Raw genomic sequence first — 23470 nt, 5'->3', positions numbered from 1 at the left:
GGGAACTTCCATATGCTGTGGGTGCAGCCCTAAAAAAAGGAAAAAAAAAAAAAAAAAGACCTGTCCCCATTATTTAAGTAAAACAATTTTACTCCAGTTAAAATAAAAATTGCATTGTGTTTCATAATGAACACCTCATTGTCCCCATATAGAGCGCATGGCTGTGTTTGTATTCCTCAACCAGGTTTAAAAAAATTGATGGTGTTAAGTAAAGACAAGATGCAGCTTAGTTTCTGTTTTTATTAAAGTTGTGTTTTTTTCTAAGGAATATATTACACTTAAAGTTAAATACCATAAATAAAGATTAGTTCTTAAATCTATCTCAAAAATGTAAACAAGAAAATAATTCACCACTCCCTCCCCAACCGTGACTAAATGTGTCAAAAAAAAGGTCATCCTTTCAGAACTTCTTTCCTCAGGAGTAGCACAGACTTTATTAAAATACGTTAATCCTCCTGGGCTGCAAGAACATAGCACGTATGACTGGTGCCCACCATGAAATGGGTCTGTGACTGAAGTCCACCCCTAGGTCCAGCCAGGACGACTCAAATGCTCTCAGAAACGGGCTCTTCTCTCTCCATTCAGTGTCCAAGGACACGGACAGCGCTAAGGCATTGAGCACAAGATACCGCAATGCCCATGATGTGTAAGCTGGCACACTCCAGGAGGTGGATCAGCGACAGCAATGACCTCCCAATTCTGGATGAGTAATAGTCACAGAATATTGGAGCTGGAAAGATTCTGAGAAAGCATCTAGTCATTTTACAGATGGTCTCAGTCAGCAAGTCTTGTAATATTGAAGAGATATTGGTAAAACCTTATGGAACACTCTGGTATACTTATTGATGTATCTTCCTAAAACTACTTAAACTTCATTAATTTGTTTCATATTCAAATATTGATAAACCCCAAGCCAACATTTTAGGCTGAAACTAATTTTAAGCATAGTTTATAACCTTTTCAGCACGGCTAGTTGGTCTTCACAAAAATAAGCATCCCTAAGGAATAAGTAAGGGAAAAGGATGTTTTTCAGGACAATATAGAGGGGTCTGCATTAAGACTACCTAACTGCTTGCCAGTTTCTTTAAAGCTGTCAGCTCAAGTCTAGTGACATGGCTTTTGGTTCCTTCCTATAAATGCTGTTCTTGAAAACCTGAGAGACAAAGTCACTTGATTAATTTTGACATTGGGACCTTAATACTATCAAAATGAACCTAAGTCTGAACTGAAGACTGAGGTAGTCAGTTTTTAGAAGCACTTGACCCTTTCTGAGTCAGGAAGGGACTTCTGTCTACTCTCCTCACATGGGTTCTCCGCACTCTCCTTTCCTGCCCCAGCCCACTCCCACTACGGCTGCAGTCTCTGCTCAGTCTCTTCCTCAGTAAACCAGTTGTGTGAACATAAAGGGCATTACCTGCAAAGGATACCGACATAGGTTATTTCCAAGTCTTCAGTTCATACTGAATTCTAGCCTGCTAATTCTGCACTGAAATTTCAGATTTTAAAAATCTTTATTTTTTGAATTATTACTATTTTTTTTTGCCATGCCTAGGGCATGCAGAAGTTCCCTGGCCAGGGACTGAACCCTCGCCACAGCAGTGACCCAAGCCACAGCAGCAACAATGTCAGATCTTTAACATGCTGAGCCACTAGGGAACTCCAAAAGTCTTTGTTTTTAGAATATTGTTTTAGAACGGTATCATATTCTATGTGACTAAGCCACGCCTCTTCAAATTTCTTACAGATTCAGTGGCCTTCTAAATCTCCAATGAGTATACTATGCAGAATCAGTGATAAGCAACCACTTTCAAGACTTGTTGAAGAGGAAGGAAGACACCAGCCAGGTTAGTTACCCTCAAAAACTCAAGATTTCTTAACTTCATACTTTATCAGATTCTACATTTGTGCAGAGAAAACACTGGGCTACCAGATTCCAAGCTTAACAAATATATATAGAAAAAATGTCATCTATAATATTTTCTTCAGAAAGTCAGTAGTGCAAATATAATTATATCAATAAAAAATAAAGCAAAAATATATTTCAAGTATAAAAAGCACCATGCTCGGAAACAATACTACCTAAATGGCATTACTGCACAACAGTCAAAATATAATCAAACCTATCACTGTGAATCTCAAATATATTATTAATTCATAGTGTTTTTTGGTGAAATTCTTTATACACCTTTGTAGGATGATTCATAACGACAATAGGTATATAAGTTTAGATTTTTATAACCTCCTTTAAAAATATACTCTACACTTTTCTCTGACTTTGCATGATTTAAAGTATGTGGAACATAGGCAGAAACACCATTGCTACCAGCTTCTCTTCAGCTGAGGCTGGCTATGCTAGAGACCCCCAGCTTTTCACAATGACAAACACCTCCAATTTAAAACTGTATGCATGGAGTTCCTGGCATGGCTCAGTGATTAACGAATCTAACTAGGAACCATAAGGTTGCGCGTTCGATCCCTGGCCTCGCTCAGTGGGTTAAGGATCCGGCATGGCCGTGAGCTGTGGTGTAGGTCACAGACACGGCTTGGATCCTGTGTTGCTGTGGCTCTGGCGTAGGCTGGTGGCTACAGCTCCTATTAGACCCCTAGCCTGGGAACCTTCATATGCCGCAAGTGCGGCCCTAGAAAAAACAAAAAACAAACAAACAAAAACACCCTGTATGCAAATAAGTATTTCAAATTTATGCATTAAAAAAAAGGTGACTTCTCCTTTATGCTGGGGTTGCTGTTTGGATCCAGTGCCAGTCAGCTGGAATTACTCCTTAGTAATTAAGCTTCTGGTTCACTTAGCACAATTTCTTAAATTGAGAGCTTAATGACTATACACTAAATTAAAGGGCCAGCCAATGAATAAATGAATGCATGCCTGTCCAAGGGTTGTGTTTATAATGCCATAGGACTTTGCTAGCTTTAGAGAGAAAAACTGCTCATCATTCATCATCAAAGAATTTCAAACTGGGATTACTAAGTGGGGTTGGTCAGCTCTGGTACCAGAGGGGAGCTGTTTCTGGAGACAGAATCTATGTGGTGACAGAGCATCAAATGCAAGAGGTAAAGGACATTACCTCCTTTTAACGCAAAGACAATCTTTTGACTTCTGTGGACTAAGCCACACATTGTGTGGTAAAGTGGACTCTACTGGATAGGCCCCACACTAAACCTATACTTTGCTATCAGTAAGCAATTCAGATCATTTTGTCTTATGTTTTCCTGCGGCAGAACATTTTTCTCTTTCTGCCTCCCAGTTTTTCAAGTCATTATTAAACTAATGGAGAATACAAATGGAAGCGGATCTCTGAAGAGCAATGAGCACAGATACAGCTAGAAGAGAGCCACCAACACATAATGATTTGGCAGGAAACTGCCAGAGTGCTGGTTTGAAAAAGGCTAGCATGGTTATCATTAAGATTTAGCAAAACGTAATTTTAAAAACCAAATTTAAAAAATTTTAGAACAATGATTCAGTTGTACCATATACAGTCATTAAATTCATAATAGGTAAAACAGTGAGTGATGCAGGAACTGCAACTCAAATTACTTTTCTGTAAATCAAAGGACAACTTATACTTTTGAGGACAGGGTCCACAACTTATAATCTTGCAATGATTAGCTGTTCTTTAAATTATTGCAGCAGTGATGAACTTTCCCATTGTTTTAGGTTAATGAAAATGCTGAGGTATGTCATTACTGAAAGTTTCACCAATGATCCCATTTTCAAAGGAAAACTTCAAGGTGATCTATCCTGAAAAATAAAGAGACTTGGTGATGTGGAATTTGTTCTCTTCTCCAAACTCTGAGGCTGTGGGTTGCCAATGAGGAGTGACTGCTGTGAAGCTCTGCTTCAAGATCTGATTGTGGTCAACACATCCCAGCCAAAGTCAGGAATGCCACTTCTGCCACCTGCATCGGCTGCCACTTGCCCAGATTCTGTGCTTTGTTCAGAGGAACATGACACAAAGGAATGTCTTGAGAATTCACTCTTCCATTCCTAATGCCACACACACAGAAGAAATCCAGCCAGCAGAGGAAAGAGATTGCCTAGCAGAAGCCAGAGGGTGACCACCAGGCTAGAGGAACGGGAACAGAGATCTAGGGTTGAAAACAAACAAAAAAATGACTTTTTATAGACATTTTTGGAATAAATTATACCAACTAAAATATAGACAGATGAATAAAGGTCATTACTGAAAAGTAAAAAAAGGATGAACTTGAAGAGCAGAATTAGGAGTGACTTCCTGAAACCTAGCTACACAAAGTCTTTTTTTATATTTACGGAAAAAGATCAAAATATTTATGCAGAAGAAAAGAAGATGTACCTACCATATTAAGGTTCGAAAAAGGCATCTAAGGAGTTCCCTCTGTGGCACAGCTGATTAAGAATGCAACTAATAGCCATGAGGATGCCAGTTTGATTCCTGGACTCACTCAGTAGGTTAAGGATCCGGTGTTGCCACAAGCTATAGTATAGGTTGCAGATGCAGCTCAGATCTGGTGTTGCTGTGGCTGTGGTATAGGCCTGTAGCTGAAGCTCCAATTCAACCCCTAACCCAGGAACTTCCACATACCACAGGAGTGGCCATAAAAAGAAGAAAAAAAAGGAATCTAGAGTTTCCGTCATGATGCAGCAGAAACGAATCTAACTAGGAACCACGAGGTTGTGGGTTCGATCCCTGGCCTTGCTCAGTGGGTTAAAGATCTGGCATTGCCGTGAGCTGTGATGTAGGTTGCAGACACGGCTTGGATCTGGCACTGCTGTGGCTGTGGCATAGGCCGGCAGCTAGAGTTCTGATTCAACCCCTAGCCTGGGAACTTCTATATGCTGTGGGTATGACCATAAAAAACAAAACAAAACAAACAAAAACAGAATCCAACCATATCAGCTCAGGTCACTGCAGAGGCATGGGTTCAATCCCCAGCTGGTGCAGTGGGTTAAAGGATCCAGCATTGCTGTAATTGAGGTGTAGCTTGCAGCTGCAGCTAGGATTCAATCCCTGGCTCAGGAACTTTCATATGCCGTGAGTGTGGCCATAAAAAAAAGCACTCAAAAAAAGACAGACGTATCTCTGGGTAGTATCTTAGCAAAACTAAAGATGTTACACAGGAAAGTAAATGAAATTTTTTTTTTTTTTTTTTTTTTTACTATTCTGACATGGGATGCAGGACTTTCTTCTGTTCTTCCTTGTCTCTTTTAAGTAAGGTGACCATATTAGGACACTGTAAGGTAAGTGCTGAAATAAATTTCTTGTCTTAAGATGGAGCGGCTCCTGCTCATGGTGGCATGTGAGCAAACTGAAACTTAGAGAACTTTCATGTTTAGGTAAACGCTCCACTTGACCAGAATACAACGTATCAGTCAACCAATCTACAACTGCCAAGCCAGCTCTGGGCCCTACACTTATTTCCTTGTTCCTTGATCTTTCTAAATATGATTAGACACTTAAAACCAGCCCATTCATCTAAGCTGAGTACTTCTTGTTTCCTACTTGCAGCCTTTCCCCTTATTTTAGAGTTCTTTGGACTCCTGAAAGTAGAGACTGCCTGTGCGAAATAACATTTATTTATTTATTTATTTATTTAGGTCTTTTTAGGGCAGCACCCATGGCATATGGAGGTTCCCAGGCTAGGGGTCAAACTGGAGTTGTAGCCACTGGCCTACACCACAGCTACAGCAACACCAGATCCTTAACCCACTGAACGAGGCCAGGAATCGAACCTACGTCCCCATGGATACTAGTCAGATTCATTTCTGCTGAGCCACGACGGGAACTCCTAAAATTTACTTTGATCAAATAAATTGTTCTCTTTGATTATTTTAACACAAGACAATGCTATCAATAATCATACCTGGACAAAAGGTATACTGACTGTCTCAGGCAAATGTTCCCAGATCTCTACCCATTTATCTGTATCACCCCAGGCTTCATTTGGAAATAGAAGACGACTCTGCTTTTGGCACTAGGAGTATATCTTAATTTATCCAGAAGTTGTTTGCACAGCTAAAACTATTTCCTCAAAACAATTCTTAGAATGGAAAACATTTTTTAGCAGTCAAGAGACCAGGTCAACCTAACTTTATTTTAGGATGAGCTATCATTTCTAATATTCTGACCATAAAGAACCAATATTACCCCCCCCCCATAAAAAGAACCAAGCTTCAAGTCTGATTTACTTTTTACTTAAAAGGTACAAAAAAAAGTACTGGTCTTCAGTTATAGATTGAACAGAATGATAACTCAAGGCACTGGAGCATGTTCTTCTGAGCACTATACAGTGTGGAATAAGTTTTTTTTTTTTTCTTTCATGTATTTATTTAGCCATTCATTTCTTTCTTTCTTTCTTTCTTTTTTTTTTTTGTCTTTTTGCTATTTCTTGGGCTGTTCCTGCGGCACATGGAGGTTCCCAGGCTAGGGGTCAAATCGGAGCTGTAGCCACCGGCCTACACCAGAGCCACAGCAATGCGGGATCCGAGCCGCGTCTGCAACCTACACCACAGCTCACGGCAACGCTGGATCCTTAACCCACTGAGCAAGGCCAGGGACCGAACCCACAACCTCATGGTTCCTAGTCGGATTCGTTAACCACTGCGCCACGACAGGAACTCCTGGAATAAGTATTTTTAAAAATTATGTCACTGTATGTGGTCTAGGTAAACCATGGGGAACTTATATCCTCCCCCTATAATGCCCCAGCTGGCATTCGTTAAATCTTAGAAAAATCCCACTTTCCAATCCTTCTGAAAGTGTAGTACTTGGATCAATCACATCGGCATCACCTGGGAACTTGTTCAAAATGCAAATTCTCAGGCTCCAACCCAGATCTTCTGAATTAGAAACTCTGGAGGTAAGTCCTAGCAATCTGTGGTTTAACATGGCTTCGATGCATGCTTCTCCCTGCCTTTTTCTTTTCCTTTTTAGGTCTGTGCCTGTGGCATATGGAGATGCCCAGGCCAGGGGTTGAATTGGAACTGAAGCTGCTAGCCTATATCACAGATACAGTGGCACCAGATCTGAGCCACAATGGCAACCTATGCTGCAGATTTTGGCAACACCAGATCCTTAGGTCAGGATCAAACCCACATTATCATGGATACTAGTCAGGTTATTAACCCAGTGAGCTACAACGGGAATTCCCTGACACATGCTTAAGTTTGAGACTCTCTAGACCTAGAGCTGCTCTGTCCAATATGGCAGCCACTAGCTATATGTGCCATTTAAACTAACCAAAATGAAATAAAAATGTTTAGTTCCTCAGTCTCACTAGCCACATCTCACACATTATTCAACAGTCACATGTGGCTAATGACTACTGTATGGAACAGTGCACATTATAGACTGTTTCAATCACCCCAAAAAAGTTCTGTCACATAAGCTCTGGCCTGGAGAATCAGGTAGAATGGTCTTGCCTTTATCTCCTGATCCTCAAATTGGTCCAAAGGGACTATAAGAACTAGCTGTTGTTTATCTACTATTTGTACTGAAATTTAACAAGCTATTAAAACAAACATTAATGGTAGCCCTGGAGCATTCGCTGTCCATCAAAAACATGGCACTTTCTGTGATCATACTCTTTAATTTTTTTTTTTACTGCTGTACCTATGGCATATGGAAGTTCCCGGATTAGGAGTTGAATTGGAGGTGTCGCTGCCAGCCTACACCACAACCATACCAACTTGGAATCCCAGCTGAATCTGTGACCTATGCCTCAACTCCTGGCAACACCAGATACTTAACTCACTGAGTGAGGCCAGGGGTCAAACCGGCATCTTCACGGACACTATGTCATGTTCTTAACCTGCTAAGCCACAATGGGAATTCCTAGGATTGCACTCTTTAAAGAGAAAAGATACAGGAGTTCCCACTGTGGCTCAGTGGTAATGAACCCGACTAGTACCCATGAGGACAACAGGTTTGATCCCTGGCTTCACTTAGTGGGTTAAGGATCTCGCTTTGCCACAAGCTATGGTGTAGGTCGCAGATGTGGCTTGGATCTGGTATTGCTGTTGCTGTGGGGTAGGCTGGCAGCTGCAGCTCCAATTCAACCCTTAGCCTGGGAACTTCCACATGCTGCCAGTGCGGCCCTAAAAAGACAGAAAAAAAAAAGAAAAAAGAAAAAAGAAAAGATACAAAGAGGGTGTTTCAAAATGAATTGGAGACAATACAGTAAGATTTGAGTTTTGATCTGAACTTCATTATCTATTAGCTGTGACAGTGAATATATCACTTACACTCTTTATACCTTAGTTTTCTCATGTATAAAATGGTAATTCCTACGCCTTGGGTTTTGTAATGATTCAGTACAATGATAGGGACATAAAGCACTCAGCAAAGGGTCTAGCATTCAATAAATGGAAACAAAAACAATCTCTACAATCTGAAGAGATCAGAAAGAATTTAGAAATAAATCTTTCATATTCACTAATGGAAATTATCTTAAGGAATACAGAACATCTATCTGATCAAACTATCACAAAATCTCACAGGTCATTTACTTAAAATATCACAGGTCATAGGTCAAAGCTTTCATTGAGGATTCATGAATTCTGCGTTTATAACTCTTAGAAAGGGGTCATCGGAGTTCCCTTGTGGCACAGCAGGTTAAGGATCCAGTGCTGTCACTGCAGTGGCTCGGGGTGCTGCTGTGGGTTTGATCCCTGGCCTGGGAACTTAGACATGCCACAGGTGTAGCCAAAAGAAATAAACGGGTCATCAGCCTCAGTTTGCACACCTTCGTTAAAGGGAAATGCACTCTTCTTATTCTTGTCCTGATTCTAAAGGATTTCACTGGAATCTGTCTCCCTACAACTTCAATTCAGTGGTCTCAATTATACTCTCTGGAGTCTCAGAGAATGAGTAAATATCCCTTAATGAGAACCACTGTCTTTGCCAGTTTGTCCTTCTACCTCACTCTGTGAGTGTCTTCTTCCACATTTCTCTTCTTTGTGAGTGTGTCAATCCCTCCTTTGGGCACCTTTTCCAGAGTCTTTCCCTCTCTTTCACCTCACCTAGTTATAACTAAAATATATATTTTTTGTATTCAATGAACAGAATTTTTACTCTTAATTTCAAAAGAAACATTGACACTTTAACTATTTTAACCTTCAGTGAATTTTTCTGGTGCAAGTCAGAGGTTTTTCCACATAGAAAGCTTCCTATGTGAAAGCTTCCCCGCCCTGACTCTTAGTGAAGACAGGTATCAAGTGTTTCTAACAACGGTGGGAAGAAGATGTTCCCATAAAAGCTGCAGTTAGAAGAGAAGATGCTCAACCTGTTTTAGAGATTCCTCGAGGGGGATTTTCAGCATCTTATAAGAAAAGTCCCTCCCTTCTTCACCAGAGATTACTCACCCAGGGGTAGAGCTCGGGTTAAGTTAATAGCTGGAGGATCTGTTTCTGGAGGACAGAGCTCGCAGAAGTCCCAACATGATGGGCAGAGCAGGTTTCCATCGTGAATCCAGCCGTTCATCTGAATACTCACGGGGAGGACCTGCCCGGCCCGACTACACAAATATGAAGTATCCTGAACCCAAACCTTCAGACCTTGTGGAGAACAAGAAACCTTTAAAAAGAAAAAAAAAAAAAAAATCAGATCAATAATAACATTTCTGAAGATTCCTGAATCCACTTATATTTCAGCTTGAATCAAAGAGCTTAAATCAAAGCATCAAAGAGCCACTAATCATGTCACTCTTTTTACAAGTCACTAAACTTTTAATTTTTATTAGTTTTAAGATATAAAAATAATGTATGTTAACTGTTAACAAAAAAGAAAGCATTTGACACAGAAATGACATAGTGAAGGTTATTTATTCTTTTTCTCTAGACCAGATCCTTCACTCAGAGATGAAAATGGTCACAGTGATTTTATACAAATGGTAACATCTTTATTTTTATTTTATTTTATTTTATTTTTATTTTTAGGGCCGCATCCTTGGCATATGGAGATTCCCAGGCTAGGGGTCTAATTGGAGCTGTAGCCACCGGCCTACGCCACAGCCACAGCAACGTGGGATCTGAGCCTCATCTGCAACCTACACCACAGCTCATGGCAATGCCGGATCCTTCACCCACTGAGCAAGGCCAGGGATCGAACCCACAAACTCATGGTTCCTAGTCTGCCCCTAAAAGACAAAAGACAAAAGACAAAAAAAAAAAAAAAAAAAAAAAAAAAAAAAGAAGAAGAAGAAGGATGGGATATAAAAATTTTCCCCTCAAAACTGACAGTGTTGGACTGTTTCATGATTAAGAGTCAATAAATGATAGAAATAAGAAAAATGAAGATTAGAAAGTTTCATGGAAGAAAGAGCATTTATATTCTAAAGATGTACACAGGGTTTAGATCACAGTGAGGGAGAGATGTGACTTGAAGGGCTATGTCGGAGTCCAAGGTGGTGACGAGATAACTACATGAAGTGAAAAGAGATGGAAGGCATATGGACAGATCAAAGAAGTAAGGACATTAAGGTCAATGAGGGCCAGATTTCTCACTGTTGGAAAGAGGAGTCACAAATTTGGGAAGGGAGAAAACTAAAATGAGTTCTTTGGTGTTGGACTAGAATAGATACTGTGCAAACTCATGGTTATACATAAGAGTATGTGTAAAATTATACACACACGTATATTTCCTAGTTCTGTTCACTAGAAAGGCCTGGGGAGCAACTATATTCCAGTAGCAATGAAAAATACATCTAGCACCCAGACTTTAGTCTTTAAATACCACACTCCACCAAAATAAACAAGAGCTCTTTGGAGAAACGACTAATTCCAGGGTTAGGGCAAAGAAAGTGAAGATGAGCCCAGAATATCTTGTGCTAGAAGACAAGGAAATATTTACAAAGATGGGGCAGGCCAAAAGGACACAGGAACCAGCCTGAAAGGGCTCCCTCTGGCTAAATCTGGAGCAACTTGAATATCAAAATAAATAATGATAGGCGTTCCCGTTGTGGCGCAGCAGAAATGAATCCAACTAGGAACAATGAGGTTGCAGGTTTGATCCCTGGCCTGGCTCAGTGGGTTAAGGATCCAGTGCTGCCGTGAGCTGTGGGGTAGGTTGAAGATGTTGCTCGGATCTGGCGTTGCTGTGTGGCTGTGGATTAGGCTGGAAGCTGTGGCTCCAATTAGACCCCTAGCCTGTGAACCTCCATGTGCCGGGGGTGCAGCCCTAAAAAAGCAAAAAAAAACCCCACAAAACGAACAAAAAAACAGTAATGATAATACCCAATGAATAAGATAGAACTCATGAATCAATATGGATTTAAATACATAAATTAATAAAATGAAAGTATTACTAAGAAATAAATTGTTGATATAGTAACCGCCCCCAATACTTACTAATTAAAAGGGGAATTAAAAGAGAAAAACAGTCAATTTACAGTGGAGAAGCCTGGCAGACACCAACAAGCTAACATGACCAATAAAGGAACAAATCAAGAGTACATCAGCAGGAGTTCCCCTGGTGGTACAGTGGGTTAAGGTATTGTCACTGCTGTGGCTGGGCTTGCTGCCATGGTGAGTTCGATCCCTGGCCCAGGAACTTCAGCATGCCATGGGCAGGACCGATAAAGAAATAAACAAATAACTGACAGCACTAGACACTACAGGGAAGCCAAGTATATTCATTCCTTGTAAACGGTATTACAAATCTACACAATCCCTTTGTGGTGGTGTTGAGGAAATATTAAAACAATTGAAAGGGTCATCCTCCTACTGTAGTTCACAGTGTTCCAGTTTTATCCCCTTTAACCTCATATTCTCACGTGAAATTATTTCAAAAAGTTAAATCATGTAAATATACTTATAAAAGCATCTTTACATATAGTGAAAAGTGAAAATTAAGCTCACTATCTAACAAGAAAATGGAATTCCCTGGTGGTTCAGTGAGTTAAAGGTTTGGCATTGTTACTGCTGTGGCTCAAGTTAGATCCCTGGCCTGGGAACTTCCATATGCAGCAGGTGTGGCCAAAAAAAAAAAAGAGTAAATATCACTTTGCTATACAGCAGAAATTGGCACAATATTGTAAATCAACTGTACTTTAAAACATTTTTTTAAAAAAAGAAAACAGTTTGTCCCCTGTGGGCTTCTAATTTCAAATGACAAAAAAATCTATTATTAATCAGTAGTTGATTTATTAATTCATGCTTCCCTCAGATTTTATAAAATATAGTTTTTTTTCCATTACAAGGTAGTTTAAGAATGAAATCATATATTTTGCATTATTTCCTTAGGCTATATGCCAGAAGCAAAATTATTATAAAACTTGCTGATATAGAGCAAACTATATGTATTTTTAAACAAATGGAGAAAGGCGATTTCTCTCAAAGAAATGATAATATTTTGGAGTTCCTGTTGTAGCTCAGCGGTAATGAACCCGACTAGTATCCATGAGGATGTGGGTTCAATCCCTGGCCTTGCTCAATGGGTTAAGGATCTGGCATTGCCCCGTGAGCTGTGGTGTAGGTCGCAGATAAGGCTAAGACTTGGTATTGCTGTGGCTGTGGCACAGGCCGGCAGCTGTAGCTCCAATTTGATCTTTAGTCTGAGAACTTCCATATGCCACACTTGCAGACCTAAAAAGCAAAAAAGAAAAGAAATGATAATATTTTGACAAAACACAAGTATCCGAATTAATGTTTACAATAAATAAATTGAAGTATGAGATTTCCCATCATGGCTCAGTGGTAACAAACCCAACTGGTAGCCATGAGGACGTGGGACGATCCCGAGCCTTGCGCAGTGGGTTAAGGATCCAGCATTGCCATGAGCTGTGGTGTAGGTTGCAGATGCGGTTCAGATCCCGAGTTGCTGTGATTGTGGCAACTACAGCTCCAATTTGACCCTAGCCTGGGAACTTTCAAATGCTGCAGGTATGGCCCTAAAAAGACAAAAATAAATAAATAAACTGAAGTATTAAGCAATAGAAATTAACTATATAAAAATGTAAAATGTATTTTAAAATATAAAAACCATACGGTGAGATATAATTATACAATATTTGGCATAATTATTAACAATCATATGGTTTACCTGATAGCATCCACTCCCCCAGTCTGGATAACTCAGCTTCCTTTCACACTTTTCCATGACAAATGCTGATTTCTGAATTAGACAAACTGAATGAGGGCCATATTTTTCAGCACCGTAGTTTTTAAAAAGGTCTGAAGCAAATCAGAAAAGTTTTTTAAAAATTGACTCTGGGCTCAAGGAATAAGAAATCAAAGCATTCCATTCCTATCAGTTGCTTTAGACAAGTACTGTATGATATCACTTATATATGGAATCTAAAACAGACAACAAACCAGTGAACATAACAAAAAAGAAGCAGACTCACACATATAGAGAACAAACTAGTGGTTACCAGTGGGGCAGGGAAGTGGGGAGGGGCAACATAGGGGTAGGGTATTAAGAGGTATAAACTGCTATGTGTGAAATAAATAAGCTACAAAGATATATTCCACAACACTGGGAATATAGCCAATATTTTAGAACAACTATAAATGAAATACAACCTTTAAAAATTGTGAATCACTATATTATACACCTACGCCTTCTATAACATTGTACAGCAACTACATACTTCAATAAAAGAAAAAAAAAGCCAAAAAAAAAAGTTGCTTTAAAAAACAAACATGTTTTGGAGTTCCCATTGTGGCTCAGTGGTAACGAACCCCACTAGTATCCAAGAGGATACAGGTTCAATCCCTGGCCTCACTCAGTGAGTTAAGGATCAGGTGTTGCCGAGAACTGTGGTGCAGGTCACAGATGCAGTTCGGATCTGGTGTTGCTGTGGCTGTGGTGTAGGCCAGCAGCTGCAGCTCTGATTAGACCCCTAGCCTGGGAACTTTCATATGTCGCAGGTGAGGCTCTTAAAAGACCAAAAAAAAAAAAAAAATTTTTTTTTCATGGAAATACTCAATTAGAAAATCAAGAGAAAGATGGTTCCAAACTCAAACTGGATTCTCAATAAAGGAATGAGTAGGAGAAAATTATTATATCAAAATCAAGACATAAAACTGAGTCTAAAGCATTTAAGTAGACTATATAGAGGAAACAGCACTAAAAAAAATCACCTTTAATGGTGGCCTAAATAAGAGTCACCTCCCAGACGACACATGACAAGATGAGGCCAAGCGATTTACATAATGAAGATTTTGGGGAGCTGTTGCAACTTTTGCAAAATGTTCTTATATTTTTAACTTAAGCCATCTCCTAGAAGTCCATAACTGATAGGCTGATCTAGTCTTAGACTAAGCACAAACCTACAGAGGTATGGGGTAGATTAAATGATCTCTAAATAGCTCATGGATAAAAGAATGAAGCTCTAGGAATAATTTTCTCTGTTTACACTTAACAAAATAAGTTTCAAAGCATCAGCCCATTTTGAAAGATAAGAATTTTATGACAGTTTTGAAAAACCTTAATTGTATAAGCTAAAAAAGTGTAAAACAATAAAACCGAACTTTATATTTCTTTTATTTATGACTATTTCAAAGTATTCAAAACACATGTTAATCATTTCAAAGTCTTCAAAAACACAGTGATCAGGGTCCCAAAAAAGGTGGGGGAGAGATTAGGCCAACCCCTCAGGCCAAGTTCTGAGGGCTACCTGTTTTTATAAAGGAAGTTTTTTTATTGGAACACAGCCATACTCATTCATTTACATATTATCTATAACTGCTTTCACACTCTAACAGCAGAGCGGAGAAGTTGCAACAAGACTATGTAACCCACAAAGCCTAAAATATTTCCCATTTTGCTCTTCATAGTAAATATTTGCCAACTCCAGCTTTAAAATACAATATGATACTGTATCTTTGGGAAACCCATAATTGACGGATATGTACATTTCTTTTGTTTTAACATGGAACTGCTGAGTTGTTATAAGCCTTTGGATTTTTTAGAGTGTTATGCCTTTTTATTTTTATGATTTTTTTAATTTTATGATTTTTATTTTTTCCATTATAGTTGATTTACAGTGTTCTGTCAATTTCTACTGTATAGCAAAGTGACCCAGTCATATACATACACACACACACACACACACACACACTCTTTTTCTCACATTATCCTCCATTATGTTCCATCACAGTGTTTAGATATTTATTAAGCAGATAAGTGATGTAAAAAAATGCTGTACAAACCCAGTTAAAACTGTCAGGTTAAAGAATAAAAAGAAAAAGCATTATGGAAATTTAAATTTTAAATGATTTACTCTGTAATAAAGGTATCAAATAAGGCGGAAAGGAAGAGGGCTAGGTTAAAAATTTTGAGGACTGGAAAAAAAAAAATCAGACATGAGGACATTTTGTTTGCAAAGGTGATTAGTATGAGCTCTAACTATTATTGCTGAATATCCAACTGGCATACTGTTTATATCTTTGATGACCTGATCATTTATATGTATTAAAAGGGAATAAACAAGATGGCAATACATCTTACTAATCATGGGACAAGAGCATTATTCTGATATTTGGAGAATGACATATTACTTCCAAATTACACAAAATAGGAGTTCCCATTGTAGCGCAGTAGAAATGAACCCAACTAGTATCCATGAAGATGCAGATTTGATCCCTGTCCTTGCTCAGTGGGTTAAGCATCTGGTGTTGCCATGAACTGTGGTGTAGGTCACAGACATGGCTTGGATCCCATGTTGCTGTGGCTGTGACACAGGCCAACAGCTATATCTCTGATTCGACCCCTAGCCTGGGAACTTCCATATGCCACAGGCACAGCCCTAAAAAAAAGCAAAAAAATATAAAATATTAAAAATAAATAAATTATACAAAATGTACACTCCTTAGGAGCGGAGAAAATAGGATACTTATTATGATAAAAAGAGCTCTGCATTGGAGGATATTGCCCTGACATCAATTAACTGTATTACTTAGTATCTCTTCCCTCATTGGAGAAATTCAATAATATCCTCTCTAGGACTCTTTTTAGGTTTTTTAGAACAGAACGAAAGGATAAAAATGCAAGTGCTTTGCAAATGAGAAGTGTCATGCAGATGTAAGGTATTACTAAGTGGTAATGCGTGTATACATACATGTGCAAGTGTATCTAATAGCCAACAATCCTTTCTGTGTGTCATAATTCTAAGCACTTATTATATTAATTCATTTAATCTCACAACTCTATGAGATAGGTATTATCCTCTTTGGATACAGGAGAAAACTGAGGCGCAGACAAGTCACTGCAAACATATGGAAAGCCGTGGAAACATAACACAAACTCAGACAATTTGGCTCTAGGGTCTATGCCCTTAATCACTATTTTACATTGGTGATAAATACTTTTAATATGTATATAACATTTAACTTCATTAAACTACTAACCTGGCTGATTTTCCAATACTCTACAATCTGAGCTGCGTTGATATTCACCACTTAAATGCCAACTGAATTCCTGACTGAAAGGGCAGTAGTCAGCAATTTCTACTGAGCCACCATAATAAGGCAAATCTTCCGAGGGTACGCCACTGAGTTCATCAAAGTACTGAGAGGAAAGAAATATTAGGAAGGCAGGAAAATAAGACACATTCTATATAATCAAAGTGCACAGGAAATGTATGGCAACCCTATAATGCTGTTTAACGCAAAAAAGTAATCTATTTTTTTCATACAGACGGGAATTTCAGGGTGGTTGTAGTTTAAGAAATAAACAAGGTAAGTAAATTAGTCTAAGATTTGTATTAGATGACAAATTTGATTTTTTTTATGACAAATTTGGTGTTTTAAAAGGATGAATAGGAAGAGTTTTAAGAGCTCACAAAACTAATCCATAGAATTAAGATGTTTTATATATAATGTACTTTGAGTATTTTTAGGAGGCTTAATTTATATGCAGTTTTGACAAACTTGAAAACACCATGAGAAAATGAATGAGATCTATATATATGAAATACGTTAAACACCAACGGAACAAAATACCAGATAAATTTTAAAGAGTTGACATTTTACATCAACTCACTGAATTCTATTACTAAGCCTAGAAATATAGTGGCCTCTTACAGTACTGAACACTCAGCAAGGTCATAAACATATGGAGGAAGGAGTTATAAAACAGGGAGGTCCTGTTGTGGCTCAGTGGTAACGAATCCGACTAGTACCCATGAGGATGCTGGTTCAATCTCTGGTCTCGCTCAGAGGGTCAGGGATCCAGTTTTGCCATGAGCTGTGGTGTAGGCCGGTGGCCACAGCTCCAATTTGACCCCTAGCCTGGGAACTTCCATATGCCATGGGTGTGCCCCTGAAAAGACAAGAACAAAAAACAAAAACAAAACAAACAAACATATGTAGGAAGCTCAAAATTTAGCAATCACTTTTTTTTTTTTTTTTTTTGCCATTTCTTGGGCTGCTCCTGCGGCATATGGAGGTTCCCAGGCTAGGGGTCGAATGGGAGCTGTAGCTGCCAGCCTACACCACAGCCACAGCAACTCGGGATCCAAGCTGCGTCTGCAACCTACACCACAGCTCACAGCAACGCCAGATCCTTAACCCACCGAGCAAGGCCAGGGATTGAACCTACGATCTCATGGTTCCTAGTCGGATTCGTTAACCACTGAGCCACGAGGGGAACTCCAGTAATCACTTTCAATTCACTTCTGAGGTATCATTTTAACTAATGGGTCTTTTGTCAAAGGCAGGCAGAGCAGAGGCTTTTTTAGAGATAGCTACATCGACAAAATCTTGAAGGTCAAATCAGAGATTCAGAATGAACGTGTGGGACCATTTCCCTCACCTTTTAGATCCCATTAGGCAAAATTTCTAAAGCAGAACTTCCAAGCCTTCTAATTAACTGGATCAGAGTACCTCAGTTACTTTTTTAAAAGAACCTTGTTTTCAGCGTAAATTAAAGACGAAGACTTTGGAAACAATTAAAAAGAAAATACAAGCAGTTTAAAAAAAAAGATGAAAATAAACATTCTAAATGTTTCTTACCACCATTGCAGGGCATTGCTAGGTACTAATTAACTACTACTGATTAACACATTGGTTATAAAGAAATGGAGGAATTCTCCAGTTTTTTTCTAAATTACAGAAATCAAATTGAGCCTTATAAACTGAAAAACTTGAGAAGTCACTTGTCTAATTCAAACGGAGGCTTCTTTTTAAAAGGTTGATTCCTGGAGTTCCCGTCGTGGCGCAGTGGTTAACGAATCCGACTAGGAACCATGAGGTTGCGGGTTCGGTCCCTGCCCTTGCTCAGTGGGTTAACGATCCGGCGTTGCCCTGAGCTGTGGTGTAGGTTGCAGACGCGGCTCGGATCCTGCGTTGCTGTGGCTCTGGCGTAGGCTGGTGGCTACAGCTCCGATTCAACCCCTAGCCTGGGAACCTCCATATGCCACGGGAGCGGCCCAAGAAATAGCAACAACAACAACAACAACAAAAAAAAAAGACAAAAAGACAAAAGACAAAAAAAAAGGTTGATTCCTGATACTGTGCCCCAAGTAAGTGTTACCTGGTACTCCTGAGGTAAAGGTTTCGGAAACTTCTGCAAATTACACACTGCAACTGCTCTCTGGTCCTGTCTGCAAGTTAACTGCAATGGGTTACTTCTGAGTGTGTCACAGTAAGGGCTCAGCACCTGCCTCCTGCACACAAACATAAACATGATGGCATCAAACTCTGAAGAAGATATTCCAAGTTGATTCTAATTTGTCTTTTCCATTACAATTTCACTATGCCCTCATACCTTAAAACTAACTGCTAAATCAAGTTACAAACTTACTATTCTTCAAAAGGTAAAGGAAATGCTTAATGTAGGTGTGAGAGATTAATGCCAGATATATTATTTCATTGTTTTAAATAAGATCCTATTTATCTTCTTCTCCACTTTTGCCAGTAAAATGGAGGAACTTGGGACTAATCAGTCTGCCTTCTCCCTTCTTTCAGAGTCTTCTTGTGTTTGTTTTACTTATACTATCTAAGGATTTTAGTTGTACTTAGGAGGAGGAACAGGAAAAAGTACATATTCCCAGAAATGGAAGGGGGATTTGTATTTTATTTTTATATTATTTTAAAAAACATTTCCCCAGGTGACTGTGATGCATTCAAACTAAGGACCAATGTTTGGGAATAATATGATGTTAAATTATTCCACTTGTTGGGCTGCACCCTGTACGGCCCATAAGCCTCCACATGGAAAGAGCCTGGAGACAGCAATGGAGACATCAGTGGTTTATTGGACAGGGTATCTTACATTTATGAAACAAAAGGATCCTGGAGTGACTCCCCATCCTGTACAGCAGACAGCAGGACAAGGCAGCAATCTTCACTACTCAGGGGAGAAAGGGGCTGTTACTTATATAGGAGAAGGGATGTCAGCTTGGATTCTCAGTTACCAGGGAAACCAGCAGCTGGGATGGCAGCAAGCACATAGGCAGTTACTGCTTAAGCCCCATAATTAGGAGGACTGAATAGACATGTGAGTGAAACAGGGACTGGTTGAGCAGCGGAATGTACAGAGAGCAAGTAAACAACCATCTTGAATGGCCAGATCATACACATTTTACTTGGCATTTTATAATTAACAGAAATTTAAAACAGAATGTAACATCATTATTCAGGGTATCAGTGTCTCATAAAGTAGAGTAGAACTAGTATCTTCATTTTATTGACAAGTAAAAAATCTAAGACAATTGGATTACCCACAGTCAAGGAGCTGATGAGCGACAGAGCTGGGACTTTAACTTCTCTCTTCAGGGCCAGAGCTTTGCTCATTACAGACACACCTGATTACAGGTACTTATGTGCTGAAGAAGATGTCATTTTTTTTTTTTTTTTTTTTTAGGGCTGCACCTAAGGCGTATGGAAGTTCCCAGGCTAGGGGTCTCATTGGAGTTAGTAGCCGCCAGCCTACACCACAGCCAAAGCAACTCAGGATCTAAGCCGCATCTGCAACCTACACAACAGCTCACAGCAATGCCGGATCTTTAACCCACTGAGAAAGGCAAGGGATTGAACCTGTGTCCTCATGGATGCCAGTCAGATTTGTTAACCGATGAGCCACGACGGGAACTCCCAAGACATTATTCTTATCTTTTTTCACTGGGGTGAGGTCTCAAAGCAGTTTGAATTGCTCGTAGTTTCCACTAGGGAGTGACATCTGAGTTGTAAGTGTTCTATGGGAAAAGCTGCTTGTGAGCAGAGGAAAGAAGCACCTGCAGATATTTCTGTGCTTGTGACAGCGAGTTAACTCCAGTACTACAATCTGATCTGCTAGAGTAGTTGTTCCCAAATTCTGCTGCATGTTGGAAACATCTAAAGAGATTTTTTTTTTTTTAATGGCCACTCCTGTGGCATATGAAGGTTCCCAGGCTAAGGATCAAATCGGATCTGTAGCCACTTGCCTAAATCACAGCCGCAGCAACGCAGGATCCAAGCCGTGTCTGTGACCTACACCACAGCTCACGGCAACACCGGACCCTTAACACACTGAGAAAGGCCAGGGATCGAACCCGCGTCCTCATGGTTGCTAGTCAGATTTGTTTCTGCTGAGCCATGATGGGGACTCCTAGAGAGATTTTTTAAAATATCCATGCCCACTTTGTATCTCATACCAATTCAATTAGAATGTTTGAAGACAGGAACCAGGCATTGTTATGACTCATAAAAGAACAAACTGATAACCGGAATTTCATCAAAATTAAAAACTTTTGCTCTACAAAAACCCTATTAAGAGGATTAAAACTTGTATTGGCTTAAGACATGAAGAGACATCTAACCAAAGAGGATATGCAGATAGCAAATAAGTACATGAAAAGATTTTCAACATCACCAGCCATTAGGGAAACGCAAATTAAAATCACAATGAGATATCTCAACTACCTTTCAGAAGAGCTAAAATAAAAAATACTGACAATACCAAATGCTGGTGAGGATGTAAAGAAACTATCATTCATACATTGCTTGTTGGAATACAAAATGGCATAGCTACTTGGAAAAGAGTTTGGCAGTTTCTTACGAAACTAAATGTGCAACTAACATATGACACAGTGACTGTACTTCTAGGCACTTATCCTGGAAAAATGAAAGTTTATGTTCACACAAAAACCTGTGCATGAAAGTTTATAGCAGCTGTATTCATAATAGCCAAAAACTGGAAACAACCCAGATGTCAACATGTGAATGGTTAAACAAACTGTGGTATATCCATACCACGGAATACTATTCAGCTATAAGAACAAGCAAACTGTTAGAATTCCCATTGTGGCACAGCAGGTTAAGAACCTGACTAGTATCCATGAGGATGCAGGTTCGATCCCTGACCTCACTCAGTGGGTTAAGGATCTCGTGTTGCTGCAAGCTGTGGCATAGGTCCAGATGTGGCTCGGATCTGATGTTGCCAAGACTCTGGTATAAGCTGGCAAGTGCAGCTCCAATTCAACATCTAGTCTGGAGATTCCATATGTCTTGGGTGTGGCCCTAAAAAAAACAAGAAAAAGAAAAAAAAAAAAAAAGAATGCACGAACCATTGATATACCCAACAAGTGGATGACTCCTCAGGAAATTATGCTGAGTAGGAAAAAAAAAAACAATCCCTAAAGGTTGGAGTTCAGATTGTGGCTCAGTGGAAACAAATCTGACTAGTATCCATGAGGACACAGGTTTGATCCCTGGCCTTGCTCAGTGGTTTAAGGATCCGGTGTTGCCATGAGCTGTGGTGTAGGTCACAGACATGGCTTGGATCTTGTGTTGCTGTAGCTGTGGCACAGGCTGGCAACTACAGCTGATTTGACCCCTAACCTGGGAACCTCCATATGAGGTGGATGTGGACCTAAAAAGACAAAAAAAAAAAAAAGTCCCAATCCCTAGAGGTTATATACAGTATGAGTCCATTTATATAACATTCTTAAAATGACAAAATTACAGAAATGGAGAACAGATTGGTAGTTTCCAAGGGTTACGGAGGGGATGGGTTGGGAGGGAAGTGGGTGTGGCTACCAAAGGATAACTGGAGAGATCCCTATGGTGATCCACATGAGACAGTATCAATATGAATATCCCAGCTGTGATATTGTATTAGAGTTTTACAAGATGTGACCAATCAAGGAAACTGGATAAAGTGTACATGGGATCTCCATATTTTAACAACTGTATGTGAATCTATAATTACCTTAACAGGTTTAAAAATATATACATTCATAAATATATAAACTCATATGTGTATTCTCCCCAACATTGGAGACCATGTGTTTTAAAAAGCTTGCTAGGTAATTATGTTACGCATCCAGATTAGCGAACCACTATACAAAAGAACCTGTATACTTTTTTGATACTGAATCAACAGTTGCATCTATATTTATGAGTACATTCCTTGAAGACAACAATAAAGAATGCTAGACTATGCAAAAATTTTGCAATATATATATTTATGAATTATAAGCTAAAGAAATGTTTTATAGCTCTACTCTCATACTGTAGATTCTTTTGGTATATGTTTTAAAACAGATACTTATGTTTTAAAACATTCTTTTGGTATATGTTTTTAAAACAACACTTTTGGTATATGTTTTAAAACAACACTGGCTACTTAATTAGGATATTATCACAAAGCACCAAAGACAGTTTTCTTTTTTACTTATTTATTTATTTAATTTTATTTTTTTGTCTTTTTTACCTTTTCTAGGGCCGTTCCCGAAGCAAATGGAGTTCCCAGGCTAGGGGTCTAATCGGAGCTGTAGCCGCTGGCCTACACCACAGCCACAGCAATGCGGGATCCCAGCCATGTCTGCGACCTGCAACACAGCTCACGGCAATGCCAGATCCTTAACCCACTGAGCGAGACCAGGGATCGAACCCGAAACCTCATGGTTCCTAGTCGGATTCGTTATGCACTGCACCATGATGGGAACTCCGAAAGACAATTTTCTACACCTTTTGAAATTAAACTGTTTAGACCACATTTTGAAAATAGGAATATCTTAGGCTGCAGATAGAGAAGAAAATCAGAACTAGACTGTGTTATCAAAGACGTTATGTGGGAAAATGCATCCTTACTTTTGTCTTTGCTGATCAATCCAGAATTTACAGCTCCTCCTGACAAAGTCACAGCCCATTCCTCGGCCCCAGTCCAACCTCTCAGCCATGCTGTAATTAGCTTTGTACCAGCTGTGGAAATAATCCAAACAAAGCACTTTATACTATTGTCATTTAAAAAACAACTCCAGCACATCAATTACTAATTTCAACAATGAGCAAACTAGGACCTCAAAAAGGATTCTGGTGAACAGATGAGCATTTAGTCACAAAACCCTTGTTGCACAGGACCACTGCTTCAGGGACTGGGGAACTTCAGTCTTTTAAAAATTTTTTAATTAATTAATTTATTTATTTATTTTTGTCTTTTTGTCTTTTGTCTTTTGTTGTTGTTGTTGCTATTTCTTGGGCCGCTCCCGCAGCATATGGAGGTTCCCAGGCCAGGGGTTGAATCGGAGCTGTAGCCACTGGCCTATG

General features: G+C 39.3%; 1 protein-coding gene across 1 annotated transcript in view; it reads right to left on the bottom strand.

Moving 5' to 3' along the window:
* LMLN (leishmanolysin like peptidase) overlaps positions 227 to 23470 on the bottom strand; it is a 60636-nt gene continuing 37392 nt past the window's right edge. Inside the window, exons 12-17 of the mRNA XM_003358776.4 lie at positions 23015 to 23125; positions 18474 to 18606; positions 16349 to 16508; positions 13038 to 13168; positions 9362 to 9572; positions 227 to 4107 (exon numbers count right to left, since the gene is read on the bottom strand). Of these exons, the coding sequence (XP_003358824.3) occupies positions 4007 to 4107; positions 9362 to 9572; positions 13038 to 13168; positions 16349 to 16508; positions 18474 to 18606; positions 23015 to 23125 (847 nt within the window). The 3' untranslated portion in view covers positions 227 to 4006. The remainder of the gene's footprint in view (positions 4108 to 9361; positions 9573 to 13037; positions 13169 to 16348; positions 16509 to 18473; positions 18607 to 23014; positions 23126 to 23470) is intronic.

Source organism: Sus scrofa, chromosome 13 (genome assembly GCF_000003025.6).
Source record: "Sus scrofa isolate TJ Tabasco breed Duroc chromosome 13, Sscrofa11.1, whole genome shotgun sequence".
NCBI classification, from domain to species: domain Eukaryota; kingdom Metazoa; phylum Chordata; class Mammalia; order Artiodactyla; family Suidae; genus Sus; species Sus scrofa.
Note: the sequence above shows the minus strand (reverse complement) of the source record. Positions and strands in the feature narration are given on the sequence as shown.